This window comes from Trachypithecus francoisi, unplaced genomic scaffold, assembly GCF_009764315.1.
Source record: "Trachypithecus francoisi isolate TF-2019V2 unplaced genomic scaffold, Tfra_2.0 Lachesis_group4, whole genome shotgun sequence".
NCBI classification, from domain to species: domain Eukaryota; kingdom Metazoa; phylum Chordata; class Mammalia; order Primates; family Cercopithecidae; genus Trachypithecus; species Trachypithecus francoisi.
Window position 1 is genome coordinate 142,861,099 of NW_022681469.1, and position 21,076 is coordinate 142,882,174.

At 41.3% G+C, this 21,076-nt stretch overlaps 1 protein-coding gene across 1 annotated transcript in view; it reads left to right on the forward strand.

The window, feature by feature from the left end:
* The window catches only part of ABCA13 (ATP binding cassette subfamily A member 13), a 503,527-nt gene that overhangs the window by 459,540 nt on the left and 22,911 nt on the right, over window positions 1–21,076 (forward strand). The window contains exon 60 of the mRNA XM_033192140.1: window positions 12,558–12,650. Coding sequence (XP_033048031.1) covers window positions 12,558–12,650 — 93 coding nt within the window. The remainder of the gene's footprint in view (window positions 1–12,557; window positions 12,651–21,076) is intronic.

The following is a 21,076-nucleotide window of genomic DNA, read 5'->3' on the forward strand; positions in this document are numbered from 1 at the left end:
TATTTCACTTCAGAAAACAAAATTTTATGTTAAAATGAATTAAATTTGATAAACCTTCTACTTTATCATAATGCATACACATGTTTGCTTAAAATTATCATTTTATTTTGCCAATTCTAGAAACTCTCTACATTTTTGTATTTGTTTTGCTGGCATTTGTTTGCTGGCATGAGGACATGAGCCTTCATGTTCATGCAGAAGTTCTAAGATTGGGTAAAGTGGTGTCACGATAAAAATTTGATTTATTTCTCATATAATTATTGTAGATTGTTCTCAGAAAGACTGCATATCATTGAAATTTCTCTTTTATATCCTCCTATTCATTTGGTTTCACATTAAATATATATATATATTCATTTCCATAAATCTGTCCATATCCATGCAGTACAAAGATCAAAATTACTCATTGTTAATGAAGAGTGGGGAAGCTTATGATTTATTCTGTGATTCTAAAATGGCAGCCTTTGTTGAAAAAAAGTCTCTGTATTGGACATTTTTCCCTTAACTTTGAGTTCATTTATCATTGCCTCTTCTGGTTCCTTACCCCAGGGAATCTTGTTAAAGTGTGGAGTAGGAAACTGAGGATAAGAACCTTGTATACTACTTTTCTTACTAAGGGAGTTGAAATCAGTATAATAAAGAATGACCAACACTACTTTTTTCTCACACATCCAACATCATGAATTCCGATATAACTCCTGAAATCTCTGCATTGCCTAGCCATGTTTCTGTACTAATTAGATTATCCAGCCATACAGGAAATGTTGTGTTTATTTTTTGAAGCTAGCAATCTTACTTGGCCAGAGAAGGAGAAAGAGAGTCAAGGGGAAGGTGCTACACATTTGTTAACAACCAGATCTCATGAGAACTCATTCACTATCACAAGAATAGCAATGGGGAAACCTGCCCCATGATCAAATAATCTCTGACCAAGCCCTTCCACCAACATTGGGGATTACAATTTGACATGATATTTGGGCAGGGACACTAAATCTAAACCATATTATTTTGTAACTGGCCTCTCGCATATCTCATGTCTTTCCCACATTGCAAAACACAATCATCCCTTCTCAAAATTCCCCCATGTCTTAACTCATTTCAGCATGAACTCAAGAGTCCACAGTCCAGAGTGTTGTCTGAGAAAAGGCAAGGCCCTTCTGCATGAGCCTGTAAAATAAAAAACAAATTAGTTACTTCCAAGATACAATGAGAGTACAGACATTGGGCAAATACACCTGAACAAAAAGGAAGAAATCAGCTAAAGGAGAGAGGCTACAGGCCCTGAACAAGTTCAAAACCCAGCAGAGTAGTCATTAAATTTTAAAGCTCCAAAATAATCTCCTTTGATTCCATGTCTCACATTCAGGCCACACTGAAGCAAGGGGTGGATTGCAAGACCTTGAGCAGCTCCACACCTGTGGTTCTGCAGGGCTTAGCAGGTGCCCATGGCTGCTTTCAAGGACTGGTATTGAGTGCCTGTGGCTTTTCCAGGATCTCAGTGCAAGCTGTCAGTGGATGTACCATTCTGCCGTTTGGAGAGTGGTAGCCCTCTTCTCACGGTTCTACTAGGCAGTGCCCCAGTGGGGACTCTGTGTGGGTGCTCCAGTCCCACATTTCTCTTCTACACTGCCCTAGTAGAGGTTCTCCACGAAGGCCACATCCATGCAGCAGACTTCTGCTTGGACATCCAGGTGTTTCCACACATCCTCTGAAATCTAGGTGGAGGCTCCTAAGCCTCAACTCTTGCCCTCTGTGCATCCGCAGGCTTACTGCCACATGGAAGCCTCCAAGGCTTACTACTTGCACTGTCTGGACCAGTAGCCTGGGATCTATCTGGGACAATTTAGCCATGGCTGGAGCTGGAGCAGCTGCAACACAGTGAGCAGTGTCCAGGGCAGTGGGGCCCTGGGCCCAGCCCACAAGTTCTTCCCTCCTAGGCTTCCAGGCCTGTGATGCAAGGCGCTGCCTAGAAGGTCTCTGACATGCTTTTGAGGCATTTTTCCTATTGTCTTGGTTATTAACATTCAGTTCTTCTTTACTTATGCAAATTTCTTCAGCCATCCCTCCTCAGAAAATGTGTTTTTTTTTTCTTTTTTTTTTTTTTTTTTTTTTTTTTTTTTTTTTTTTTTGAGACGGAGTCTCGCTCTGTCGCCGGGACTGGAGTGCAGTGGCCAGATCTCAGCTCACTGCAAGCTCTGCCTCCCGGGTTTACGCCATTCTCCTGCCTCAGCCTCCCGAGTAGCTGGGACTACAGGCGCCCACCACCTCGCCCAGCTAGTTTTTGTATTTTTAGTAGAGACGGGGTTTCAGCGTATTAGCCAGGATGGTCTCGATCTCCTGACCTCGTGATCTGCCCGTCTCGGCCTCCCAAAGTGCTGGGATTACAGGCTTGAGCCACCGCGCCCGGCCATGTGTTTTTTTTTCTACCACATTGTCAGGCTGCAAATTTTCCAAACTTCTATCCTCTGTTTCCCTTTTAAATAAAAATTTTAATTTCAGGTCATCTCTTTGCTCATGCATAACAAAAGTGAGCTATGCTCCAGTTTCCAATAAGTTTCTCATCTCTATCTGAGATCTCCTCACCCTGGACTTACTGTCTATATCACTATCAGCATTTCGGTCACAACAATTTAACAAGCCTCTAGGAAGTTCCAAACTCACTTATTTTCCTGTCTTCTTCTGAGCCCTCCAAACTGTTCTAGCCTCTGCCCATTATCCAGTTCCAAAGCTGCTTTCACATTTTCAGGTATTTTTATTGCAATGCCCCTCTGTCTGTACACATTTTCTGTATTAGTTTGTTTTCACATTGCCATAGAGAAAAGAAGTTTAACAGGCTCGCAGTTCCACAGGCTGTACAGGAAGCATGGCTGGGGAGGTCTCAGGAAACTTGCAATCATGGCAGAAGGCAAAGGGGCAGCGGGCATGTCTTACATGGCCAGAGCAGGAGGAAGACAGTGAAAGGGGCAGTGCTACACACTTTTAAACAAACAGATCTGGTGAGAACTTACTATCATGAGAACGACCGGCAAGGGGAAAATATGCCACCATGATCCAGTTACCTCCCACCAGGCCTCTCCTCCAACACAGGTGATCACAATCCGATAGGAGATTTCGGTGGTGACACAAACACAAAGCATATTAGACCTCCACTTGTCTGAACTATGTTTAAGAAACCAATAAATAAGTGACTTCATATTCTACCTTGCCGAGACCAGCTCCATCAGGGAGACCCGAACCCAGTAGTGCTAGAGAAATTAAAGACACACACACAGAAATATAGAGGTGTGAAGTGGGAAATCAGGGGTCTCACAGCCTTCAGAGCTGAAAGCCCCAAACAGAGATTTACCCACATATTTATTAACAGCAAACCAGTCATTAGCGTTGTTTCTATAGATATTAAATTAACTAAAAGTATCCCTTATGGGAAACGAAGGGATGGGCGGAATTAATTGCAGCAGGAACATGCCCTTAAGACACAGATCACTCTTGCTTTTGCTTGTGGCTTAAGAATGCCTTTAAGCGGTTTTCCACCCTGGGCTGGCCAGGTGTTCCTTGCCCTCAGTCCTGTAAACCCACAACCTTCCAGCTTGGGTATTAGGGCCATTATGGACATATCACAATGCCGCAGAGATTTTATTTATGACCAGTTTGGGGGCCAGTTTATGTCCAGATTTTGGGAGGCTTGTTCCCAACATGTCTCCTTCTTTGATTTGCAAAGAGATAAAAGCAAGGGCAGCTTTGTCACAGTGAGCTACTTCTCGCAGGAGTCAGAATCCGCATCTGCTGACTATACAAATACAAACAACATAGATTAAAAGCACAATCCTCATTGAAATCACAGAGCTTCCAAGTGTTTTATCCATTTTTAATGGGTTACTAGCTGCTAATCTGTCTGCAGCTCCTTCAAGTACTCCAGTTCCTGGCATGAAGGTCAGGTGTGCCTGGGATGCTTGAAATATTTGTTCTTTTAATTTTGCAATATCCAAAGACAAGTTTGTAGAGTGTCCCTCTAGATGCTTTTTAATTCTTTCCCAAATTTTGATCCACAAATCCTTATGTTAAGCTCCTAGAGTGGGCCATATCATTTGAGGTTGAGGTGCCACTATACCGCCATGGTTACAGATAATAGGAACTTTTGCCGTGCTTCTCATCATTTCTACCATCTGACCATTTTGTTCAGATCATCTGAACATAGTGTGGCCGTGGCACACAGACTGAGAGGTGCAATTCAAGCTAAACATCCCCTTAGAGGGCCAATTAATAATGATTCCATGGGTATCGTTGTGCAGCACCTCTGCCTGTTCTGCAAAGCAATCTTCCTAAACACATATGTTCATTTTTTCGAACTGGGTCCAATCCTGTTTATAAAATACGTTTTTAAGGGCGGTATGCGTCAATTATAGGAGAGGTTATTATGGTAAATACTGAGATCAGAAAGCATGTGTAACTGTGTCATACAGTGATGGCATCCAGGCATTATTATCAGCCCTTGTTGAAGGAATACTCACAGCAGTGGTGATCACCGCTATCATAGCTACCATTCAATTATTGATTGTGACTGGTTGTCCCGCTTTCCTCAGGTTTTCTTCTGCCATCTGAGACAGCTTCTTGATCTGTCCCCAGGTGGGTGGCTGTGTTCGACGGGTGTTGCTCCTGACAGTTGGAGTCCTCCTCAGCGTCAGTCTTGACATGGCTGCAACCGGGGGTAAACAGCTTCATTTTAGGAAAATGATTATCGAGAATACTCACAAAGTCAGCTAAATGGGTTTGCCAAGTAAGACTATTTATAAAGCTTGCTGTATTTGTGCCTTCGTGAGAGGGACAATAATTTTTCCAGGATCATACCCATGTAATTTAGCAATTCGAGTTCTCCCAATCCCTATCATAGTAGTGATTTGATCTAAATACAGAGTTAGAGTCCGTGAATTAGTATGTGGAAGAAAAAGTCACTCTACTAAGTCCTGTTCTTGTGCAATAACACCAGTAGGTGAATGCTGAGTTGAAAAAATTAGCAAATCTAGAGTTTCTCTGGATCTATTCTATTTATCCAAGCTTTATGGACTTGCTTCTCAATCAGCTATAACTCTGCCTCTGCCTCCTTTGTAAATTGCCGAGGGCTAGTGAGACTAGGATTTCCTCTAAGGATAGAAAACAAATTACTCATGGCATAGGTAGGAATGCCTAGAGCAGGTCTTATCCAATTAATATCCCCCAGTAATTTTTGAAAGTCATTTAATGTTCTTAATTTATCCCTATGTGTGGTTACTTTCTGTGCACAATGGTAGTGTCATTTACTAAGGTCCCCAAGTAGGAGTAAGGAGTAGTAATCTGAATTTTGTCAGGAGCTATAATTAAACCCGTGTGAGAAATCGAATTTTGCAAGTGATCATAACATTGGAGTAATATTTCTCGACTGGGGGCAGCACAAAGTATATCATCCGTATAGTGAATAATGTAACACTGTGAAAATTTTTTACGAGTAGGTTCAATTGCTTGCCCCACATACGTCTGGCAAATAGTTGAACTGTTTAACATGCCCTGTGGCAACACTTTCCAATGATAATATTTAGCAGGCTGCAGGTTGTTTACTGCAGGAACTGTAAATGCAAACCATTCACAGTCTTGCTCAGCTAAAGTGATAGTAAAGAAACGGTCTTTTAAATCTATGACTATTAAAGGCCAGTTTTTTGGAATTATAGCAGGAGAAGGCAATCCTGGCCGTAATGCTCTCATAAGTTGTATAACTGAATTCATGGCTCTTAAGTCAGTTAACATTCTCCATTTTCCTGATTTTTTCTTAATTACAAAAACTGGAGAATTCCAAAGGGAAAATGTTGGAGCTATGTGCCCATTTTCTAATTGTTCAGTAACTAATTTCTCTAAAGCCTCCAGTTTTTCCTTACTTAGCAGTCATTGTTCTATCCAAATTGGCTTATTTGTTAACCATTTTAAAGGTATAGGTTCTGGAGTCTTAACAATGGCCACCATCAAACATTTTTTTCTAATCTTTGGCGGGAACTTTGTTTTTCCGCTTACAGCGGTTCTTTCAAACCTTGCAAATTTTTTTCTTTGAATAGTTATTTCACAGGTAGGATGTTTATCAGCAATTTGATTTACCCAATAAGTTGCTTTGCCTTGTTTATTTGTGCTTCCAAATCCTCCTGTTCGTTTAATTTCACTTTTTCCCATTTCCACATACGGCACAATCAGGAGCTGTGCTATGCGCTCTCCTGGCTCTGCTTTCAGGGAATAGAAGTAGATACAACAATTTGAATTTCCCCATTGTAATCTGAATCGATGACTCCTGTATGTATTTGTACCCCTTTTAAACTTACATTAGACCTTCCTAAAAGTAATCCTATTGTCCCTGCTGGCAAGGGTCCACAGACTCTTGTTGGGACCTTTTGCGGGGGTTCCCAGGCAGAAGGCTCACAGCTTTTGTGCAGCATAAATCTACTGAGGCAGTACTGACTGTGACGGGGGACAGACATTGTACAGGGGTGAGAGAATGGCCTGAACTGGAAATGCCCCAGTTTAGAACGAGGCCCGGGACAGGCTCCTCATGGCGTTTCCTGAAATCGAATTTCCATCTTTATCAAACTTAAGAGTGACACTCACTAGCCCCGTGTTTCCTTTTTTACATTTTGGACATATTTCAGGCGCAACAGTTTTCTTTCTTCCCCCATCTGGTGGCCTAACTCGCTGATTTTTTCTATATTCTTTTTTAGTGTGACCATGCTTCCCACAGTTAAAACAAGCTCCAGGAAATGGAGTATTTCCTTTATCCGCTCTCAGTCCTGCCATTGCCTGTGCCAACAAAGTAGACCTTCCTTTATGCAGATTACCTCCGATACCATCACAGGCCTTGATATAATCAACTAAATGTGCTTTCCCTCTGATAGGTCACAGAGCAGCCTGGCAATCGGGATTAGCATTGTGGAAAGCTAATAACTGCAACACTATATCCCGAGCAGCCGAATCTGCAATCATCTTTTCAAGAGACTCCTGTAACTGAGCTATAAAATCAACGTACGGTTTTCTGGGTCCCTGATTTGGAGCACTAAAGAAAGGGTAATTTTCCCCACCTGAAGTGATTTTTTCCCAAACGCTAATGCACACTCCTCTAAGCTGTTCTGTGGCATCATCCTGCATGACCAGTTGTGCGTCTAAACCAACCCAGCCACCAACCCCCAAAAGTTGGTTTGCAGTTATATTAATTTGAGGTTGGGCCTGGACATTGCGAGCAGCCTGAATGGAAAGTTCATCTGCCCACCAAGTTTTAAATTGTAAGTTTTAAACTGAGCAGGAGTTAGACAAGCTCGAGTAAGAGCGTCCCAGTCAGTAGGAACAATCCGACTGGAAAAGTAACATTCTTTAACAGTCCCATTACAAAAGGAGAATCTGGTCCATACTCATTTATAGCTTGTTTTAATTCTTTGAGTAATTTAAAAGGAAAAGGCTCAAATGTAGCTATCATATTTCCCTCTTGATCGCGGGGGTGTATTGTAACAGGAAACTGCCAAGCCTCTAAATCACCCTCTCGTCTAGCTTGCTGAATTCCTGCATCACTCCAGGCGCTGCTGAAACAGTCACCCAGTGTCCTCCAGAAAAGAAAGATCTGGGGGGACATTTCCTTCAAAATAATAAGGAGGGGGTGCAGAAGGGTAGGGATGAACTTCTTCCTTTGCTGCTTTAGCTTTAGCTGGCAAATAAACATGCTCTGTAACCTCTTCTGTTACTTTGCTATACTCTCCTTCCTCCTCGTCATCCCTGTGAAAAAGTTCCAAGGTGAAACGAACCAGACCCCAAACTTGCCCCATTGTTACCCTGACGCTTCCGAGCTCCCCTTCTTAGGGATTGCTATAAGAGTACTCGGGTGTCCCCCAGCTAGTTTTCCGTTCCAGCTGTCACTCCGGCGACCCTTCAACCTGGATTCGAGCCCCCACGAATAGACAGCACTTGCCAAGACCAGCTCGATCAGGGAGACCTGAAACCAGCGGCGCTAGAGGAATTAAAGACACACACACAGAAATATAGAGATGTGGAGTGGGAAACAAGGGGTCTCACAGCCTTCAGCGCTGAGAGCCCCAAACAGAGATTTACCCACGTATTTATTAACAGCAAACCAGTCTTTAGCATTGTTTCTATAGATATTAAATTAACTAGAAGTATCCCTTATGGGAAAGGAAGGGCTGGGCAGAATTAATTGCAGTGGGAACACGCCCTTAAGACACAGATCACTCATGCTTTTGTTTGTGGCATAAGAATGCCTTTAAGCGGTTTTCCGCCCTGGGCAGGCCAGGTGTTCCTTGCCCTCATTTCCGTAAACCCACAACCTTCCAGCTTGGGTGTTAGGGCCATTATGGACATATCACAGTGCTGCAGAGATTTTATTTATGACCAGTTTTGGGGCCAGTTTATGGCCAGATTTTGGGGGGCTTGCTCCCAACACTACCTCTTTAATTAGAGTACCTACTGTGTGCCCGTAAGATGATTACTTTTAAATTGAAATTAAAGAAATATGTGTTTGTACAGGAAAATATATAAGGCATATTTGGAAAATTTATGGCATGTATTTCTTGGACTTCATGCTAAGCAACTATAACAAAGAGACCTCAACTTACAGTGGCCCAGACAAGACATATTTTTTCCTCTTGCTTAATTCATGTCAGTGGGCTGTGCATCATCAGGCCAACCAAGGCCTTGGGTTCTTTCCACCATGCCACCACTACAATCATCATGGTTGATGTTGACTCATCAGCACCGTGTCTACATCCTAGCTCAAGGGAAGTGGAGAAAAACAAAATCCAGGTCAAGTGGCTTGCTGTATTTCAACATGACCCAGAAACTGTACACCCATTGACCTGAGTTTGTTGCATGTCCACATCGAAGTGCATGGAAGGCTGAGAAATGTCTTTATCTGAATGCCCATTAACCCACCTAGAAGACTGTTTTATGACTGTACTCCAATAATATGAATAACATATACTTCCTGTAGAGTATTTAGATAATGCAAAATGGTAAAATAAGTAAAGAAAATCCATCATTAATTTCATTTTTGAGATATTGACAGTCATACTTTTTTGTGTGTTTTTCTTCCTAGGAAGTTTTTAAATATACTTGTGCAATTCTCTGAATACACATTGTCATTTTACCATTGCTATATTATGAACTTTTCTCCATATGATTAATTGACTTTGGTGAACCTCATTTTAATAGCTAACACATGGATGAACTCTTACTTATATGAGTGATATATTGTCCTACTGTGAAATATTTACCTGTTTCCAGGTGCTTACTATTATAAATAAGTTGTTACATGCATTTATATTTTCAGTGTTTTCTAGGTTATGTTCTTAGGAAAGGATTATTGCCAAATTGTGCTCAAAAAGTTATGCCAATTTTTACTCCCAACAGCAATATATGAGATGACATATTTAACGTTACTGGGAAAATGGCCTTAACTTTCTGGGCATTTTTTTTTTTTTCTGAGAACTCATTGTTTTTGAAGTGACGATTGGAAATAAAAACCCCTCATTTTTCTCTACAATACACAAAAGCACACATGAACACTTTTCCAGCAAGAAAATAGCTTTAAAATAAATTGACTTAATGGTTTATATTTTATAATTTGTTGATATGTTTATTACCCATGAGTAGTTCTTTCAATGGTCTCTACATGTTATTTACCCTTTTTTCTCTATTATATTTTTATTATTTTGTTATAAATAAAATTATATGTTATATTATTTTGTTTTATTATGTTGTTTTATTATTTTGTTTAAATAATAATATAACAATTATATCATTATTTTATTATTTTGTTTTGTTTATTATTATATTTTTACTATAAAGAACTCATATATGAGTATATATCAGCCTCTACCCAGTATGTCTACTGGAATTTTTTTCTTTTTTCTTTTTTGAGACAGATACTGGCTCTTCTCACCCAGGCTGGAGTGCAGTGGCACAATCTCAGCTCACTGCAACCTCCACCTCCCGGGTTCAAGCGATTCTCCTGCCTCAGCCTCTTGAGTAGCTGGGATTACAGGTGCCCCCCACCATGCCTGGCTAAATTTTCGTACTTTTAGTAGAGATAGGGTTTCACTATGTTGGCCAGGCTGGTCTCGAACTCCTGACCTCAGGTGATCCATCCACCTCGGCCTCCCAAAGTACTGGGATTACAGGCATGAGCCACCATGCCTGACTGGAATGTTTTTTTTTTTTTTTTTCTTTTCTTTTTTTCTTTTTTTATTATACTTTAAGTTCTAGGGTACATGTGCATAACGTGCAGGTTTGTTACATATGTATACTTGTGCCATGTTGGTGTGCTGCACCCATCAACTCGTCAGCACCCATCAATTCATCATTTATATCATGTATAACTCCCCAATGCAATCTCTCCTTCCTCCCCCCTCCCCATGATAGGCCCCAGTGTGTGATGTTCCCCTTCCCGAGTCCAGGTGATCTCATTGTTCAGTTCCCACCTATGAGTGAGAACATGTGGTGTTTGGTTTTCTGTTCTTGTGATAGTTTGCTAAGAATGATGGTTTCCAGCTGCATCCATGTCCCTACAAAGGACGCAAACTCATCCTTTTTTATGGCTGCATAGTATTCCATGGTGTATATGTGCCACATTTTCTTAATCCAGTCTGTCACAGATGGACATTTGGGTTGATTCCAAGTCTTTGCTATTGTGAATAGTGCCGCAATAAACATACGTGTGCATGTGTCTTTGTAGTAGAGTAATTTATAATCTTTGGGTATATACCAGTAGTGGGATGGCTGGGTCATATGGTACATCTAGTTCTAGATCCTTGAGGAATCGCCATACTGTTTTCCATAATGGTTGAACTAGTTTACAATCCCACCAACAGTGTAAAAGTGTTCCTATTTCTCCACATCCTCTCCAACACCTGTTGTTTCCTGACTTCTTAATGATTGCCATTCTAACTGGTGTGAGATGGTATCTCATTGTGGTTTTGATTTGCATTTCTCTGATGGCGAGTGATGATGAGCATTTTTTCATGTGTCTGTTGGCTGTATGAATGTCTTCTTTTGAGAAATGTCTGTTCATATCCTTTCCCCACTTTTTGATGGGGTGTTTGTTTTTTCTTGTATATTTGTTTGAGTTCTTTGTAGATTCTGGATATTAGCCCTTTGTCAGATGAGTAGGTTGCAAAAATTTTCTCCCATTCTGTAGGTTGCCTGTTCACTCTGATGGTAGTTTCTTTTGCTGTGCAGAAGCTCTTAAGTTTAATCAGATCCCATTTGTCAATTTTGGCTTTTGCTGCCGCTGCTTTTGGTGTTTTAGACATGAAGTCCTTGGCTAGCCATAAGTAGAAAGCTGAAACTGGATCCTTTCCTTACCCCTTATACGAAGATTAATTCAAGATTGATTAGAGACTTAAATGTTAGACCTAATACCATAAAAACCCTAGAAGAAAATCTAGGTAGTACCATTCTGGAATGTTTTAAATGCTAGTTTGCTGTGTTAAGGCACAACGAGTACAAACCCCTTAATAGCTTCTTCCATTGCTTTTCTGCTTAGAAAATATCTTCTCATATTCAAATCATTATGTATATAAGATAGTAACATCTTGTTTGTGGCTCTCTTATCTTATTCTAATGACATCTGCCTTATAATTCTTTAGTGTATTACCAAATTGCAATTGTTTTAGTTATATAGAAAATATTTACGTTTTCTGGAGCAAGTCTTCTTTCATGATTCCTCTTTCATTATTTTTCTTCCTTTCACTAAGTAATTTTAAAGATATACTTTATAATTATTTTAAAATTTTCTCATGGGAGTGATAAATGTAAAATTTTGATTAGATTTACTATATCTGTATTATAATATTTTTCATTATTATAATACTATAGTTATAGATTACCAATTTTGTAACATTTTGAATTGAAATGTCAAAATATAATTTAAATTATAGCTACACATTAAAATGCTATTTATGGTATTATATTCTATATTATACACTACATTAAAATAGAACTTATTTATAGTTTACATATAATTAATTTACTTATGTTTTCTGTTTACACTTAAGGTATAATTTGATATTTACACTAACATATTAATAATATTTTATATTGCACTAATTTTCATATTGTAATGGTTTTTCCATTTTCAAAGTATCCATTCTTTTTTTTTCTTCCATGCCTCCTTCCATTGATTCGAGATTTCATTTGTGCCTATTAGTTAGGCTTTCTTGTTTCTTTTCCTAAAACATTCACATTGCTTTGTTAAGATTATTCTTACTTTGTGTTTTTGTACTATTGCTAAATGCTTGTCTTCTACATATTTTGTAGCTGATCTTCCTGGTATAAGAAAATATTGATTTTTTGTTAATTGTACAATTGGCTGTCTAAATAAAACCTTATTGTTTTTAAAAGCTTTTTATTTGGTTAACATGAGATTTCTGTATAAAAAATTAGGTCCTGTGCTCTCATGGTATCTTGTCTCCTTTCTGCTTTGAAAAGTTTGGCTCGAGCCTCCCCTCTTCAGGAAATGGCTCATTTTTGTCTCTTTCCCTTCTTGGCAGCATGGAGGAGTGTGAGGCTCTTTGCACAAGACTGGCCATAATGGTCAACGGCAGCTTCAGATGTCTTGGTTCTCCTCAGCACATCAAAAACAGGTGCGTTGAAGTTCTCCTTCTGCTTAAATCTTTACTATGAAATCAATAGCATGATGCAGGGTTATGCATCCATTTGGATTATGAAAGACTAAAGACTTCTTTCCTGTGCTCACTGATCCTTTATATTTCTTCCTGGTTAATTCCCTTCATGTATTCTCTTCATTTCCTTTTTGGAATCTTAATGATTTTGTTATCAATTTGTGAGGGCATCGCTACATCCTGGTATAACATTAAAAAAATTAAAGTTGCCTAAATACATGTCCAATTTCCTTTCAATTTGTTTAACCTGTCATTCTTAGGTAGAATAATTATTCATTTATGTTGATAAATCTCTTATTTTCATTTATTCATTGTTTTTAAGGTTAGGATTCTCAAGCAGAGATTTGGTAAATAGTCATATGTAAATTTTAAATACTTTTAATTGATGGAGAAAACAGCTGATGCTCAGGATTGAGATGACATTGTAGGGGGTGAGTGTCCATTTTTAGAGTTAGGCACTGCTGGAATGGCCAACCTCACAGTTGTTTGCTGCTGCGGGTCAACCACTGGTCAGATGCACCTACTAGAAACTATTCTCAGTATGTACTCTGCCCATCTTTAATAGGTATCATAAAAAAATAGATTTCATGCTCTCCAACCTTTATGAACGCCTACATAAAGTTTTATAATCCATTCCTGATTGTTGGGTGATTTATGTCTGGTTTATGTTTACAAAAGTTTGCTGCAAGAGCCAGCAGGATGAAGCACATGGGGATAGGTTTTCTCTAGCTGTTGCATTCTACATACTGGAAAATCTGTGCCTACTTCCGAGTTTTGGTTCCAATAATGTGATATATGGGTTGAGCATGAATTGTTAGTGGATATGAACTGTAGGACTATATTAAACGAGAAATGGCTTGTGGGTTATTCACGGAAACATCAAACTTAATAAAATTTAAAAAATAATTTGTGGCCAGGTAAGGTGGCTCACACCTGTAATTCTAGCACTTTGGGAGGATGGAGTGGGAGGATGACTTGAGGCCCAGAATTTGAGACCAGAATATGTTTGCCTGGGCAACATAGTGAGACCTCATTCCTACAAAACACTTTTAAAAAGTTAATTTTTAAAAATTATATCCAGGTGTGGTGGGGTGCATCTGTAGTGCTAGCTACCTAGGAGGTAGGAGGATCAGTTGTGTCCAAGAGGTCAAGGCCACAGTAAACCATGATTGTGTCTCACTATACTCCAGCCTGCATGACAGAGCAAGACCCTGTCTGAAAAAAAATAAAAAGTAAAATAAAATAACATAATTCGTAAAGTGCTTATTCTCCTATAACTATAAACCTATAATAAACATATGATGATGTGTGTTTCTATAATATTGAAATAAAGAATAAACGATTGATCATGACATAGATCGTAACAATAACTAGATTTTTCATAAACTTTGGCATCCATACCTGGGAGCAGCAACATTAGAACCCATTTCTCTGATGTGGAGCTGCTGAGATGGATGAGAGAACTTTTAGTGGGGCTCCTTCCTCCTCCTCTCCATCCCTTTCTTTCCATGAACATGAATTTTTAGGAACATGAATGAGGAAGAGTAGGGTCTGGGTGTGGGGAAAAGTTCTGAGGAGATAACTCAGGAGAAGATAAGGGTTTTGGAGAGAAAATTTTGGCAGAATTTGGGCAGGGATCTGAGTATCAGGATTTCCCCATGGAGAGGCAGGAGGCTGGTGAGGAGGGTCCCTGGCTTAGGCTGGGAGACATCTGCCCAGAGGGAGAACAGAAGAAAGGAGCTACAGAAATCCCACAGAGGTGGGACCCAGAGGGCAAGGCTTGGGCCTCAGAGACCAGTTCCCCCGGGGAGGGGCAGGTGCAACAAGAGCTTGCTATGAAAGCCGAGTGGAGTGAAACCAGGGGAGCACGAGGGTTTAGCCACCTTTAGCTTCTGAATTGCAGTGCTGACCTTGACCTCATGAACAGTCAGGAACCCTCAAACTTCAGTGTAGGTCTCAGCAGATTCGCCTGTGACAGGAAGCTGAGGCTTGCACCTGCCATGGCAGTTCACTCAGACAAAGCAGCCATCTTTCAGGGTGAAGGGGGGAAGGTGGAAAAGGAATGTCAGAATCAGAAAAATGAGGAGCCACAGAAATATAGAGGGAAGAACGTATGTGGCAAGTAGGGACAGATACATAAGAGGAAAAACAAAATGGAAAGTGAAGTGAAATTGCCCAAACTAAAGAACTCTCCCTCCCTCACTCTCTGCCCCCGGCACAGCCCTCAGAGAAATGGGGACTCAGATGAGAAACACCTCTTCCATGGGACTTCAGGCCCCACCTGAGCTCCTTGAGTTCATCCCACCTTCCTGAGTCTGGGGAGCAAGACTCAAACACAAGAATCACTTCCTACCCCAACCTGCAGGGGGCGCTGTCTTTCCTTCCCACCCTGTGTTGGTTCAGTCGGCCCAGTACACCCGTGCCTGACTCTGCTGTTTGTCTTCCCTCCTGCTGTGCTCATTTGAGTTCCTTTCTTGGGTTCTAAGCGAAACCTTGGTACATGCACTTCACCGTCAGAGAAGGGTTTCTGCAGAGGACACCAAATCCCATTCCCATGCTCCTAACAGAGCATTAACACCCCAGCATCCTGCTTCATGCCCAGACTCACCTCATCCCTAGCCCACTGTTTTAAAATATCGTGTATTAATAGAAAAATTGAAGTACCGTAAGGCCAACAGATCAGGAGATGACTGCCTTTGAAAATATCACATATTACAGTTTCCAAGAATAGGGGCATGGGACACAGCGTCCCATGACGGAGCATCAGGTCAGCCAGGAGGCAGAGGGCAGCTGGAAGGAAACATGAGCAAGGGCTTTTATTGTGGTTTCTATTGGAAGGAATGGGTGAAATAGGACAAGCAGGTCTAAGATCTGCTAGTTTGAATAACTTCAGTGGGCCATGCAGCATAGGGGTTGTCTCTAGTTGGTAGTACCTGTCCCTGGGGTGACTGGGGAAGGGGGACTGTGGCTTAGCATGTGAGAGCCCCTTAGAGGAGGTGTTAGAGATCATATGTGTTCTGGGTCAGCTGGTTTGTATTTGAAAAAATGAATTTATGCGCAAGTTGTTTACTATCTTTAGGAATTGCCTCGCTCTCGGAGGGCCAGTTCTTCCAGAGTCAGCAAGTCCCCACATTTTCAAAGTATTAGAATACAGAAGGTAATAGGCATGGTTAATATACCCACTCCAGGACACACCGAGGCTAAGTGGAGCCCTAAGTGGAGGGCCAATCACATTCTCCCTGCCTGGAGGAAGCCAGACTTGCCCACTTTGCAGAAGAAGGCAGGGAGCTCTGGCTTTGCCAAGGGTTCTGAAGTCCCCCTCCTCTTCCTTGCTACAGACTTTTGTTCTTCCTGGGAATCTTTTTAATAGCTTGTTTCAGAGCTATTATCTACATAGTGAATTTCCAAACACTTTGAGATTATAGAGTTGTATTAAAAGACGAGTTCCTTGGACCCCTCATCTGTGGATAACCTAAAGCTCTGTGTGACTGGTCTGTAGCAATCATCCATGAAGAAGGGCCTCTGAGAAAAAAAAATGCAATAGGCCACTATCTAGTGTGTATGTCTATCCATTGATATCAAGTTGTTATGTTAACCGTGATGTTGCTTCTCATCTGAGTCACAATTTAAGAAAAGTCAATCAATATTAGATCTTTTGCTGGTAAAATTGAGGCTGTTTGCTTTTGACATTTAATATTTCTTTAACAAATGTTTATTGAAACCCAGCAAGAGGAGGCAGAGGTAGGTCTGATGCAGTTTATGCCTGCTTTGGTGCTCACAAGTGCAGAGTGAGCCCTGCACACACCTGGTGACATCACAAGGCCTAACAGGGCAGGCAACATAGAAAAGGTATCAACTAGAGTGTTCCGTGAAAGGGCCATATATGCCAAGTGGTCTCCAAACCCAGGAAAAGTTGAGAAACCAAAGAAGGAGGAAGACAAATCCAGTGTTTTGGTAAAGGGTGATTTCCTGGGGCACTTATGAATGGAAGTGTGGTCTTGGGAAACAGCATGACAGGTAGACCTCTGCAACATTGCTCCCCAGACCCAGGGCTCTTATATCATAGGGAAAGGACACCTACCCTAGAGAGACAATTGAAGACACCCCTCCAGAACAACAGGCAAGAGTGCTGCATGCATCATGGGCTATCATTTGTACAATAACACAAGGGTCGCCTTGATCTAAAAGCAGGAACACATGTTCTTACAGGAAAGACAGGAAGTGAAGTAGGAATCAGGAGGCATTCGCGAGACCAGGCTAACGAGAAGTTAGCGTGGCAGATTAGCATCCATGATGAAGTCACTTTTGTCTCCACATGGAGCCCTGAGAAGGAGGATGCCTTTTCTAGTTTGAAAAAATAGGGAGATATCTTAGACCTGGAGGTACAGGTAAAATTTGGTTAAAAGGGGATTTAATTCTAGATTGTATTTAGTAATAAAAACATCACTACAGAATCAGAATTTGAGAGCAAGTAAGAGGGACAGACATACCAGTCAAAGCAAAGTTTACATTTCAACATGAAAAGTAAAAGAAATCCTCAGGCTAAGTAAAAGCAGCATGACTATTTTAAATGTTCCTTGAGCAACCTTCGGCTTTGTGGTCTTAACTTCGTTTCTGCAGCTTGGCGTTGTTTCATTTTGGGTTGGATAATTCTTGGTTGTGGGAGGTTGTCCTGGACGTATAAGATGTTTAGCATCATCCCTGGTGTGTGCCGCACCCTCATCCCAATTGTGACAGCTAAAAATGTCTCTGGACATTGGCAAATGTCTTTTGGGTAGCAAATTGTCCTGCTTGAGACCCACTGTCTCAGCTGTTATTTTGTTCTATGTCCCCAGAGACATGGAACATAGTGGGAAACCTAGTTACAGTAGTAGTTAGACCAGATTCCAAAAACATTAGGCAGTCAACCCTGCCTTTCCTGTGGCCCAATCTGAAATGTGTCCTGCTCAGTGGCTAAGAGGAAGCAGGTGTATAAAGTAGCAGTATGTCAGCAAATGGGCACAAGGATGGGTAGAGGGCGTTGCACACAGGGCATTGTCTTCCCAGAGGCAAACCCTCTGGGCTGTGGAGTGACCTCATTTTGCAGAAGTCCAAGGTCCATGGGAAAGGAGTGCCCTCTTCTCCTTTCAGTCTCAGTACAGCCCCAGTATGAGATGTATGAAGTCATAGTGGAAAGCCAGATGGCCTGAGAGGAGCTGCAACTCTGCAGGCCAAGGTCACTCGGGTGCTTTCTCATGCTCCTCCAAATACATCCCTATCCCACCTTAGTGTCTGTTCTTACTTGCACACCTTGCTTGGACCACTCTCCGTCACTGATTACACAATACTCCCACCCACAGACACCCAGGATGATTCTTCCTTTTTCCTTGAGACTTCTCGGCTTTTTCAATGCTTGGCATTTTGTTCCCTTTGCTTGTGTTTTTTTCTTTATAGCAATAATCTTTTCCTCTTCTTTGGCATAAATTTGCCTCCTGCCTGCCAAAAGATCTGTTTGTAGAGTGTTTGATATCCACAATCTTACCTCGTTCCAATTCAGTGCTCTGCTCCTGGAGAGCACAGACTTTGTCTTTTATCAGTCCTACTCTTGCAATATGCTCACGCATCCATGCGATTTTGGAGACAAAATTTGAGGGCAAGGACAACCAGTCCAGTCCTGGAGGCCTTGGTGTCTGAAAACCCAGGGGTACCAAATAAATGGAACATGTGTGGTCCTGAAATGTTTAGGTTTTAGTTCACCAAGAGGTTTAATACTGCCAGATTCTACATTCATTATTTACTAAATTGGTGTTCTATGCTCTTCTCAAGCTCCATGTCTTCTTGTCATAGTTCCTTAAATTATCTTTTTGATACTCCTAAGTGGTTAAACAATGCTTTTAACTTTAGATTGGTATTCCAATATATTTCTTTCTTTCTTTTTTTTTTTTTTGAGACGGAGTCTCGCTCTGTCGCCCAGGCTGGAGTGCAGTGGCCGGATCTCAGCTCACTGCAAGCTCCGCCTCCCGGGTTTACGCCATTCTCCTGCCTCAGCCTCCCGAGTAGCTGGGACTACAGGCGCCCGCCACCTCGCCCGGCTAGTTTTTTGTATTTTTTTAGTAGAGACGGGGTTTCACCGTATTCGCCAGGATGTTCTCGATCTCCTGACCTTGTGATCCGCCCGTCTCGGCCTCCCAAAGTGCTGGGATTACAGGCTTGAGCCACTGCGCCCGGCCGGTATTCCAATATATTTCTAAACTGCTGTATGTGTTCATAAGTTAAGCTCTAACCAAATTAAAGTTTAAAGAATCATGTCTATGGTTTGTCACTTCAACAAAAGAAGTCAACAATGGATTTCTATTAGTGGGATTTAGCTAAAAGGATTTTCCTGACTCTAGTTTGGGACCTCATCATGCTCTTCCTGGCTTCAGCCAACACCAACTGCCCCAATCCTGAGTCTGGTGCAGGTGGAAATATTTGTTCAAAATTGGTAACTGATTTCCCAGAAGGACAGACAGCATCCAGAGTGTAGAATTTTGGGGACCCAACCTCACAGGGAAAAGTGGATTCGCTCCCTTCATGGTCATCTTGGCCTCATTCCAGCGTTTTCCTTCTTCTCTCCTACCCTTGTGACCCTCTGCCCTGTTTCAACTGGAGAAATCATCAAGTCCCTCCCTGTCCCCTCTCCAGCCTGCAGGACTCTTTTTAAGCTTGCAAGGTTGTCACAGAGTGGTCCTCAGATGCATTCTTCAGCTGTCCTTCCTGTGGCATTACCAAAATACACCCTCAAAGGATTATTATTATTTGTTCTTTCTGCAGAAACTTCTCTCCCCTAATCCATTCTCTTCTTCTCAGTTTCTCTAGCCTAGACCCAGTTTACACCTGGGATACACCTGTGCCAGTTTCCTCCTGGAGCAGAAGGGGTTATAATGCTGCTGGATGTCCTCCCTTTGGGCTCAATAAACTCCTGGAAAATTCTCTTCTCCCCTTTTACTCCCTGGCAAAGGAAAATCTACCACTTATAAAATCTGTAGAGTATGTCCTAACACGCAATCCTGGACCATCTCTTAATGATAATATGTCCCCTTGTCTTGCATCACTATATTCCCTTCTTCTTGCCTTTCTAGCCTATAGATATTCCCCTTTCCTAATTGTCCTCATCCTCATCTTTTATCGCGTTTATCTTCACCATTTATTATAGTCTCTTATCTACTGCTCTGAGCAAGGTATATAGATTATCTAGCAATCTGGATAATAATATTGAGAACTAATTCTTATATAGTGCTTATTGTATGCCATCTGTAAGTGCTTTATACACATGAATCAATTTATTCCTCATGACAGTCCTACCAAGTAGCTGTTATTGTTAGCCTTCATTTTACAGGCATAAAAAGTAGTCGTAGAAAGGTTGAGTGACTTTTCCAGGATTACCATCTAGTAAGCAGAGGGACTGAGATTTGAACCCCAGCATTCTGGTGCTACTTTGCTCTATGATTCATCTCATGATTGTCCACATTTGACAAATGAAAGAAGTGAGCCTCCTACCTGTGGTGGAACTGTCTTTCAGCTGCAGCCAGTCTTACTCCAAGCTTGCAGGCCTAGTCACCATTTCCGTTTCCCTCCTGCTAAAGCACATCCCAGAACTGTAAACATGAATGTGCAAACTCTCACTCATCTTCAATGGCATCTGCGCCAGCAACTCTCTCGTTGACTTGTCTTTGGGCAAAATTTTAACATCTTTTCCATTCCTATTGAGACCTCATCACCATGAGGTCTCATTTAATAAATAATTTCTCATTTCCTGAGAGACACTTCTTGTCAGCTAGCTTTTTGATGGGCTCTCACAAAGTTTTTATTTCTTCATCATCCTTCTCTTTCTTTGTGTCTGTATCTGAGAAAGAAATCTGCTTCTTTATTAAGTGTTTTTCTTCTGTTTGATGATAACATGATCGATTTCCCTTGGGATACCTTCTGTCAGTGGTTTTATTCTGCTTTATATCATTGATCTTTTCACAGTCACGAGCAGTTAATAACAGAACATCAACCACATAGACTTAACCATATTCATCATTATTTGTGGTAAGAATCCAGAGGTAACTGATTATTGGCATTCCTTAAGAGGTCCCAGGCCTGAGAGTGTGGGTGTTCCCAAAGTGGCTGCTGTAGCTCCACCCAACATATCTATGTTCTAAGCAACAACTAAGAGAAGCAGAGAAAAGCAAAAAAAGGGCATGCCAACTGTCTGTTCCCTCTTAAAGTAGCTTTCTGACAGAGTCCCATCCAGCAACTTGTACTTAGGTTTATTTGTCTAAGAAATGTTTGCTTTAGCTGGGCACTTTGCTACTTAAATGAGGTTAGGTTTCTGTTCCCGAGGAAGATAGGGATCATGGATGTGGAGTGGGAAGCCTGCAGCC